Source organism: Coturnix japonica, chromosome 8 (assembly GCF_054131305.1).
Source record: "Coturnix japonica strain WE chromosome 8, WE-NBRP24, whole genome shotgun sequence".
Taxonomy (NCBI): Eukaryota; Metazoa; Chordata; class Aves; order Galliformes; family Phasianidae; genus Coturnix; species Coturnix japonica.
Window position 1 is genome coordinate 17,877,676 of NC_140670.1, and position 10,910 is coordinate 17,888,585.

The 10,910-nt window shown below is 39.9% G+C and overlaps 1 protein-coding gene and 1 pseudogene across 4 annotated transcripts in view; one reads left to right on the forward strand and one right to left on the reverse strand.

The window, feature by feature from the left end:
• Positions 1-4,812, reverse strand: part of ERCC6 (ERCC excision repair 6, chromatin remodeling factor) — a 40,058-nt gene extending 35,246 nt beyond the window's left edge. For 3 of the 4 annotated variants that reach the window (XR_014948871.1, XM_015866824.3, XM_015866822.3), the window contains exons 1-4: positions 4,778-4,812; positions 4,313-4,536; positions 3,054-3,487; positions 1,380-1,500 (exon numbers count right to left, since the gene is read on the reverse strand). Coding sequence is in view for 3 of the 4 variants with exons in the window: in XM_015866824.3 (XP_015722310.2) it covers positions 1,380-1,500; positions 3,054-3,484 (552 nt within the window). In the remaining variant the exon portion in view is untranslated. Of the gene's footprint in view, positions 1-1,379; positions 1,501-3,053; positions 3,488-4,312; positions 4,537-4,616 lie in introns of all 4 variants that reach the window. The other variant, XM_015866823.3, reaches the window with a different exon arrangement.
• LOC116653637 (U2 spliceosomal RNA) lies at positions 1,867-2,030 on the forward strand (annotated as a pseudogene).
• Positions 4,813-10,910: the final 6,098 nt, after the last annotated feature.

The window sequence follows — 10,910 nt, forward strand, 5'->3', positions numbered from 1 at the left end:
AATATATTACCTACTTTGTACCCAACCATTATCCTTGCTATTGAAGAATTTATATTACAAAACACTCCCTGCATAAGAGCTCTAAGGAAACAGCTCTAACAGTTAGTAACTTCCCATTTATCTGAATAATTCAGACTTTTCAACTTTTCTTTTCAAATATGACAAAAAATAAAGTACTAAAGGGCAATTCTCAATGCATAGTTCAAGATGAGCTTCAAACAGAACATCTGCCTCCAAATACACTGTGACTTAACCAGAATCTACTGGTTATCTACTGAAATAACTTTTAAAGATAATAGTTTTCATACAGAGATTCATTTTTACCCTGCAAAGGCCATTAGAGATGATTAACAACAGATTTCCAATGAGTTATGAACTTCATCTGCTACTAACTTGCATGACTTCAGTAATGTGATAACAGAAAACAGAGCACACAGTTCCTTGATGACACTTCAGTGGTAAGTATGATAATCATATACCTTCCCACTACCTCCAGCTACTTATTCCTAATAGTAAGATGCTAGACTGGGCCACTATTCAGAACTGTTTGCTCCCATTCCCTCTCAGTTGGCCAAATTGTGAATACAACATTATCCCAGTTGCTGACATGATCAAAAGAATAACTAAAAAGAAACAAATAAATGGGGTCAGTGGCAAAAAGCCTGAGACTGGAAAAAAGTGTGGATTGGAAGTTTTTGTGTTGGTCAGTCATTAGAAAAACTATTAGATGTGTTTCCACAAGACAGTGAGAAGATCTAAGAACTACATTCCTAACCAGAAGTTTTGCTTTTCTCCCTTCTCCTACCCATTTGTAGATGTACAGGTCTATTGCTTACAATGATGCCTGCTAGATCACTCTACAGCTCCTTTAACTAACTACTACAGCAGGAAAAAACTGGAGCAGCTTCTGCCATAGCAGCAAGTTACAGCAATTCACAAAAGCAATGATACACATTACTACAAGAAAGATACAGTGAAAGAGGATCAGGAAAAGGATTATAGGAAATGAAGGCAATGAGAGCTGAGATTTAGCCCAACTTTCAAATCACGCTCTAACAATGCTTTGCTATTTCTTGAAATACTACTAGGAAAGATCACTCTTCCAAGCAACTTTTACAGCTCTGTCTGAAATTTGAGTCAACACTCTCCACCTCCAAATAGACATGCAAACAAAAAGCCAACATCAGCTCCCTCCCTTCAGATCTTTAGTTATTTACATTTTTTCTTTTATCGGTAGAAAACAAAACCATTTTAAAAGAGAAATTTTAGCAATTTTAGACTGACTCTGATCGATACATTTAAGCAAGAATCAATCACATAATCCAGACCTTAAGCACAAGCTAAGTACTGACAGCAGGAAATTAAAGTAATCTAATCACCTTGTTGTATTTTTGCCGTTTTACAGAATCTAGTTTTCTGTTTATATCTTTGTTGTTGGCAGCCTGAGGTGAAAGTTGCTCAATAATTTTATCTATTTGTTTCAGAGATGTTGTACATGATCTGAAAAACAAGTTCCAGTAAAGAAAATTAGAACATTCTCAATTCAGACAATTTAGAAATTCCAGAACATTTAAGGTAAGATTTAAAAAGGACCACAGTTAAATAAACACTTTATGGCTAAATATCATTAGAAACATTAAAGACTTCAAAAACATTAATAAATATTTGTGAACAAATTTCTACTAATAATAAAACTTCAAAGGAAATGACACTAAACTTCCACTGTTATTTAGTACTCAGAAGCCACAAGCCTGATGATCACAATAATGGAATGAAGTGGCTGATTCTGCTATTAAACAGAATACAATAAAAAAAGCAACAAAACAGACTACAGTGACAAGCATCAGGGATGGAAGCAGCAAAGAACTAACTAAGGTCAAGCACTGTAACAGTTCTTATTAGTCCAATATCTGTTATGTCTTCAATGGGAAGACTTTCTATTGAACAGATTTTGGGGCTCAGGAGTTGGATCTGGAGCTCGCTCTTTTCACTCTGTGCACTGTTCTGACATTGTGAACATGGCACCGAGGCACTCAGTTTTGTGATGGGTCTTTATAGGTCAAGTTGATGGCTGAATTTGATCTTGCAGGTATCTTCCAATCTACACAATTCCATGATACTATACAATAATTTAAATGAGAAATTCTTTCCTTTCATTTTGTAAAACTGTCCACTGACTAATGTCATTATATAAGAATGCCTTTTTAGATTACAAGATATATAGTTTCATCATGTGCATCTTCTCAATGACCATCTACTTTTTTCTGCTACATAAAATGTAAAATTAAGCTCCAGTTTTACACACATATTTTGTTTTATATCTCCACACCCAAACTGGAAAATTAATGCATATGCTTAGCGCTATACACTCCATAGAAGTTCACAGAGACAGTGGAGGCATACAGTACTTTTGAACACTAATGCAGCTCAATGAAAGATGCACATGTAAATAACTTTATCACACAATAATGCTATAATACCACATATTTCTCTACAATGAGATTAGAAATAGGAAATTCTGTGATCAAAACTCAATGACATGTGGCTGCTACCGCTCAAGGTCTTCTACTATCAACATATTATAGTAAGCATTTGATTATTCGAAAGTATTCTCAAAGGACTTTACACAAACCAGAACAAAGGCTGTTCTGGTTGTAGTACTCTGACAATATGGAGTCACATAAGTTACAGAAAATAACTGTACCAAGCTATTGAAACAAATTAGAAGTGGGTAACCACATGTAACACGGAGGATTGAAGAAGTGATACTTTTGTAGTAACTTTGAATAACAAAGTATAACACATGTATCCACGGCCCAGCAAACACACAAGCACAGCAGCAAGGTGCGCAACAAAGTAGAAAAAGGAGATACACTCCATATCTTACATCTCTACTGCCTTGATGCACGACTGAACAGGTCAAACAAGAGCAACGCTTCATGCTGATAGTGAAATGCTTTAATCTTTCAGCTTTTAAAAATGAGACATTGAGCACAATTTGATTGCCAGTAACAGAAAACAACATCAAGGAAAAAAAAAAACCAACAACTTACCTTAAGTCATCCAAAACTGACTGATATTCTTTTTCAGCATCAGCTATTTTTGCTGCTTTGTTAGCTTCATTAATTGCATCATCTACTTGCTGGAGAACTCCTTGCTCCAATACATCCTGGTCATACACATCAACTCCTAAACCTTTGAGCTCAGCAGCCTGTGCACTGTATGAAACGGACTGAATCTGCTGTCTGTTGATATGTAAAAGAGGTTGTCCTCTTTTGGGCACCTCCAGAGGAACTGCCACAGAAGTGGATGGCTTGCTGTCATAGTTGTGAACTTCAAATCTATTACCCACGTCACTGTTACAAATGCCATTTTCGTGTTCAGTTCCTGATTCCTCAGCATCATGAGGGCAAACATTGCTTACAGTAGTAATGGAGTCTTGTTCTTGAATACTGTCTGGTAGGTGGTTGTTTTCTGTTGGCATCCTCTGTTCAAAAGCAAGAAAGAACAGTAAGAATCACATCACCATAGCAATATTCACATACAAAGTTCCTCATTGAGATGGTGCCCAAACAGAAGTAAAACAAGCATGTATCTTCATGAGAAACTGTTATTTCAAAACACCTGGTAGCAAACCCTTCTGTGAGCCATCTTCCACCCAAAGGCTTCTCTCTCTACACTAATTTCTACAATCAAAAGGAAGTGGCAAAAACATCTTAAAGTCTACTGCATGATACACTCCTAGAAAATGCCAATATCAAGAAAAAAAAAAGTCTGAGACTACTAACTATTCTCCTCACCAGAGTGAACTGAGCCTTGCATAAACGGTCACACTCCAGAGGACAAAAAACCAAAATCATACGTGACATAAAATATGCTAAACCAAAGTACAAGCATTCAAAACAGGATAAGAATCAAGCATAAAAACCAAAACATTAGTATTTACTGAATATTTTAAACAGCCTAACATAAGTTTTCTGATGTGCCAAACCTAACTTGGAAATTGGCTTTGTTTCCGTATTTGTTGTTGGTAAGAGTACAGCTAGAGAAGCACGCCCACTTGACATACAACCTTTTACCTTTTCCTAAGAAATTATGACAGAGAACTCAAAGGACAGCTACTGGAGAAAAATCACAATACAAGGCTTCTCACCAGCCAAGAAAAGACAGATCAGGTGTTTGAGAATCAAACCAGGAAACTCACCAGCAAAAGCACTTCTGTGAACCACTGCAGGATTCAGTTTGACAGCTCAGCTTTAAACAGGACACAGTTCCCTAGGAAATAATAGGCTTCAACGTGGGAACGACTTACCACGGCTATCTCGGTGCTGGTGTTGTTCAGAGCCTTTAGAATGAATATCTCTGGGAAGTACGTGGCTTTGTTCAACTTCAGGGAGGCACAAGCTTTGTGAATGAAGACGCTGACGGAGCAGGAGGGCTCAGCATCCCCTCCTAGCACGGCAGCCCGCGGGGCTGGGTTCCCACTCACCCTCTTCTTTCATCAGCCCCGAAGCGAAGCACACAGCAGGCCAGGCCCTGCGCATAAAACCCACACACCGTTACCACCCCACGCTCCATCAGCTCGCACAGCCCGCCCCGACTTCCAGCTGCACCACCTCCCCGCGAACGGGCCCGGGCCGGTGTGGCTGCGACAGGACCGTGTCAGACGGCCGTCCCTCAAGGCTGGCGAGATGAGAACCCGAGGAGCTCCGAGTGCTCCACACCCGACATCCCCTGACCGCAGGGTCCCACTAACACTGCGCTGAGCAGCACGCACCTCACCCACCGCCATCACATCCGCCGCCGCTTTGCGACGTCACTTCCACCTCCGGCGGGGTGGGCGGCTGCGTGTGTCCTACTGTCAATCTCCGCGTTCGTTCCTGATTGCTTCCAAGTGGCAAAAGCAAAATTAAAAGTTCACCAGAACTCGTTAGTCCTTCTGTCCCTTCTTCCCTCTTCCTTCTTTCTCCCCATCAGGCATCTGGACACCGCTTCTCTTTGAGTTGCAGAACGGCCTTTGGCTCATTGTGATAGGACAAGCACGCAGAACGTTTAGAATTCGTGTGCCGAAGGAGTTCTGCGCAGCTAGATTCGAACTTGGGCTCCAGGGGGCGATTTGTGATTCAGTTAAACCACAGAATTGCTTCCCTCAGCTGCCTTTTAGTTGCTCCTGTATATGTTCCTGTTGTCATCTTCTCTTGAGTCTTGAAACAGTGCAGATTAAAAACAACAACAAAGACAACAAAGCAATATATATATATACATACATATATATATATAGTGTATATATATTATACACACACACACACATATACATATATATATTACACACATATACATATTATATCACACACACATTTCATATGTATATACACATTATACATACATCTATACATACATCTATATACATCTATCTATACACACACACACACACATCTATATATACACACACACATATATATACATCTATATATTTTGTGGATTTTTGAGGGACAGGGTGAGTGTGTGAAAGTGACAGTCATGATGGCATATTCTTCCCACACCAAATTCAGATAAACTGCTACAGGCCAAAGGGAGAAAGATAGTTTGTCCAGTGATGATGATACATTAATAGCTGGATCCAAAGGAATCCTTATTCTTATAGGTTAGAATAATAGAATCACACAGTTCCTTTTGTACACATGGATAAGATCACCCATGAAACCCTTTCTTCTCTAGGCTAGACAGTCCCAGCTCTCAGCTTTTCCTCACAGGAGAGATGCTCCAGCCCTGTGGACATCTTCATCACACTTTCCTGGATGCAATCTGGTGTCTCCATTGAGTCTCTGGTACTGGGAAAGTCCTAGCCCTTCTAGACAGTGGTTGTCTGACATTTTCTACAGTGCACTGATGGAACCCGGGTTGCCGTGGTAAAACACTGTTGATAAATCAAGTACTCAGTGATTCAAGCATTTCAAACATAACAAAATTTTTTTTTTACAAATTTGTGACATATTTAACACACCCACACGGTCCCGGTGCACTTGATCCAAGAGTAGGAGTTCTGTTTCTTTTTTCTGTAGATCACTAGCACTGTCAGCTAAATAAAATATTATATCCTACCGAGTGCTCCGTGTGCAAGCTCTATGAGAAATTCAGCCATTTCCTTTAATACCCACTGGTGCCAAGCTTGAATGAATAACTCAAAATTGCTGGTGGCCTGGCTTTGTTCTTATCAAATATTACGAGCCATTCATTGACTGAAGATATTCTTTCTCCATCTTTCCACGCCTTTTTCTTTCCTGTTCCCAATCTCTGGAAGTCTGAAGGAAGCAGAGATCTGGTCACCTATGTTCTGTAATGTCAAGATCTGAAAGGTCAACAGCAACAAACTGGTCAGTTGATATGTTCTTGTTTGTTTCCTTAGCTCCTATACTACTACTGCAAATGTCCTTTATTTCCTATTTAAGAACTAGAAAGAGGAGGTTTATTTTTAACCTTTGTTGCTATGCTCTAAATGCAAAGAATGATGCTTTGTAATTGCTGAAATGATTGAATATGTGGAGTGCGAAGTCTTCTAGCAGAATGAGATAAGCAGCAGCTAGGGCACGTTTAAAGACATTGCAACATCAAACTGTTGTCAAAAGTAAACTGCTGTATGGAGGGGTAGGCTCAGCTTTCCAGAAACTGATTGATGAGGAGGAAAAATAAGTTGTCCTGGAAGAAGGAAAAAAAGAGCTTTGTATTATTTGCCAGGAGAGGAGTTTTCAAATGAAAAGCTTCTTCTTTCCCAAGCTTGACAGGAAAATGAGTGAAGATTTTGTTATATATTTACAGATTTCTAATGTGGTCATACTAGGTCCAGAAGTAAGAGGCTATAATTGAATGCACAATACTATTGGTTTGAGGTAGGTACTTACAGAACAAAACATTTCTGCTGGTGTCATGACTGCCTCCAAACACCCCAGGTAGAGCTTGCTCATAATGGTTTCTTTTATTATCTGTTTATGATGAAGATGGTCTTTGTGACAGTGCTCTGAAACCATAAGTTAAAAATGTGGCAGGCTTTTCAGGCAGAGACTTATCAATATTACCTATCTGTGAAATGCCATGCACACTGGGAGTGACATTTAAATACTAAGTATGTTGGGCAACAAATCTGTTGCAAACTGTTGATCTCCTAGGTGGTGTGGATGTAGGCTATTTGACTGAAGAACGATGGAACCAAATCTTCCAGCAGCTAAAAATTAACGTGGCTCCACTAAAGTCATAATGAGGATAGATTCCATTGGCCTTTAAAACTATTCTGTGGTGGTCCATCCTTGATGCACTTACTACACTATGCCTTTCTTTTTCTCTTTTAACTTTATGTATAGTTCTGCCTAAATGAGTGAGATCTACGGTTTTAATCTCTTTCCAACCTGAGCTGTTTCCTGGAACTATTCACTAAAAGGTCTATAAAAATTCAAAATCCATATTATAAAACAGCGTGTCTTTGAAACAGTATTTCCCATGTAGACATTTTTCACATAGAAAATCAGGCTCTGATGAATCAGAAGTATCCTCTCAGAAACACATATATATGAATGCTGATTCTTTTACACAGTCACTAATAGAGCCTCATGCATCCATGTTTCTCAGTATTGTATTCAAGTATTCCATTTATCTTTTTTTTTTTTTTTTTTTTTTTTTCCCCAACACGTGGATGACTGCTTGCTCCAGTGCAGCTACTCTGCCAAATCACCATCAGTGTGGTTTTCTGGGTAGGACATGTTCTGCTTGTTTGGTTAGTTTTTTTAAAAATATAGTAATGTAGTCCTAACCTTCCTCTCTAGCGTGCATGCATTAATGATGACACTTAATCCTTGCTGGAGCTGATTCTGGCAGCTTTTGATACACAGAAATGATGCTCTTTTACATGAATTAGCGAGGCTGGCAGATTAAAACTGTGTGGACATTCTTCCCTTTTTGTCAGCCTTGCAGGAATGCTGGAAAGGATCCTGGCCAAGTGTGTAAAGTAATAGCTCAGAGCTCAGCTGTCTGTTCTGGTGGTCTGTGAGGAAATGCAACTAGGCTTCCAAGGAAGCTTGAGTAGAATAACAACTTGGAAAGGAAGCAATTTGCTTATATGTGATTCTGAACTGGGTAATGAAAAAACAAGATCCATAATATACTGTCAGTGATGAAATGGAAAGGGGCAGTGGTTTCATTTTTATTGTCATTTTTTCATTTTCTTGCTGTAAAATCTTACCCTGAGAGTCATGGCATAGGAATTCTATGTGAAACATAGAATCACAGAATGAAAGAACAATTTTGGTTGGAGAGAACCTTAAGGACTATCCAGTTCCAGCCCCTGTGCCATGAGCAAGGACACCTCCCCATAGATCAGGCTGCCCAGGGGCTGAGCCAGCTCAGCCTGAAACAGCTGAACTCAGCCAGGAATAGCACATCCACAGCTCCTGTGGGCAGCCTGTGCTAGGGTCTCACCACCCTCATTGTGAAGAATTTCTTCCTTTTATCTAACTTAAACCTAAGCTTTTTTATTTTAAAACCATTATCCCTTGTCCTATCGCTACATGCTCTGAAAGAATCTCTCCTGAGCTTTTCCCTCTCAATACTGTAAGGCTGCTATAAGGTCTCCTTGGAGCCAGGCTGAACAACCCCAACCCCCTCAGCCCCTCATCACAGGAGAGGTACTCTAACCCTCTAATCAGCCTATGGCCTCTTTTGGATCCACTCCAACAGTTCCATGTTATTCCTGGGCTGGGGCCCACAGCACTGAACACGATACTGCAGGTGGGGTCTCATGAGAGTGGAGTGGAAGAGGGGAATCACCTTCCCCGACCTTCTTGTTCTGCTTTTTTTTGTTGTAGTCCAGCATACTATTGGCCTTCTGGTCTGCAAGTGCACATTGCCAGCTCATGCTGAGTTTTCCATCCACCAGTTACCCAAGTCCTTCTCCACAGGGCTGCTCTCCATCCCCTCATCACCCAGCCTGAATACATGTCCCAGCAACACACCCATCGTAATCAGTAATAACCTACCACATTGTAAGCCCCTGGTTCTTAGCAGGAGACAATTCTCTCAGCTCCCCTAGTGACCTGGTTGTGCTGTTAAGGGTGTGACCTGCTGACACTTGGCCAAATCATCACTGTTAAGTTTTTAATTAAGCCTTTCCTTCACAGATTTCAGTATGTATTTTGCCAAACTGAAGATAAAAGAACTTAGTGGCAGGACACGTTTACAGATTTTGTTCTCAGGAAATCCTGTACATGGAGTACAACTGACTGAAAAGGAGCTATCGCACAGAAAGGCTTGACTGACCAGCCAAGAAAAAGGTAATCTGAACCTTTATATATTCAGAATTATGTGACCCTAGTATTTGAACATCTTTGAGCTGTCATCACACAAATGTGTACATGCATTAAGGTGATCTGAGATGTCTGAGCCTCAGGCTTGCAACTGCTACTCTTATTTACGGAACAATCCCAATGGACACAGAGATTTGCTAAATATTTAAAGACATCCCTTGTCACAAAGTGCTTAGACCTAATATTTTCATTTATTCATAGATTCATAGAGCTTAAGGCCAGACGGGACCATTAGATCACTTTTTCTGACCTCTTGTGTGACACACAGTGAACATTCTCACTCAGTAATTCCTATATGAAGCCTGTGTCTTGGAGAGGAGGTAGCACAGATGGCTTAGCAAGACATCACATTTTGATTTAAATACAATGAACAATAGAAATCCACTACATGACTTGGTAAGGTGTTCTAAAGGGTAATTCCCTTTGCAATGAAAAACATATTTCAAGTAGCCTGAAACATTCTTGCTTTAAAAAAATACTAAACACCCACAGGTACTTAAATAAGGGCTTGGCGTTTTAAAAACAGTGGAAGGAAAAACTCCAGTGGGATTTTAAAAGAAGCCTAAGTAAAATCTTGACTCTGAATTTCAGGGGAACGAATTTCCCCATACTTCCTTAGACATCTGCATTTTCCAGCTGAAACTTCCCTGAGCAGTTAGTTGTGCTGTGGGTGTTCCTAGAAATGCTGCCACTGTGACTGAGCCGATTGGCTGGGTATGCTCATCCTGCCCAGGGCTGCATTTAGAAGATAAAAAATCCCAACACAATGCTAGAGAGATTGGTTAGGCAGGTATAGAATATCCTACTGCTGCAAGGCAGCACTGTTCTCAAACAGAGAACAAACATATGGCAGTAGCAGATTTTAGTGTATATGGGTTTATCTTCTCTAGTTTTATTTCCTTTCCTGATGAACTATCAGCTGTGGGTCTGAGCCAGCATCCTAGGAGGTTTCTGTACTCGTGGTGAAAATGCTGTACAGAGGCACAAGCACGCTTTTAAAACAGAATACTAACACTGTAGATTTGCTGTGAAAATAGATAACAAGTGATTTAAAGTCTGCATTACTTCTCAGGAGGGCACAGAATTGCTGGCAGCATTGGCAGAAATGGGAATTCCATCTGCAGTAATAAAGCATCTGTATGTCTTTGTACCAGCAAGTTGAGTGGCAAGTATCTCTCTCAGAGCCATGCCAGTGTATTAAAGTCAATATATCAACTTAAGCCCTTTGAAAATAATTGCGTAGTTGGCAAGCAGCAGTACTTCTTATATTGCAAAGAAATAAAATATTTTTCTTCTCCCTGCTCTCCCTGATACGGTACATTTAAGAAATTAAATGCAGAAATCTACTCCAAGTGGATTATTAGGTTGGAAAAGTTAAATGGGATCAAATTCCAGAAGTCAAGGTTTCTCCCACTACTTTAAGGTAGATTTGCTCATCTTTTACATATATTTCTTCCTGTGTATGTTCCCAGCAAACACCACTGGCCTAAGACTCACATAAAATGAAAGTTCTTAAGAATACCCAATTTTTAGGAACACTCCATGTTTTTTCTTATCCAA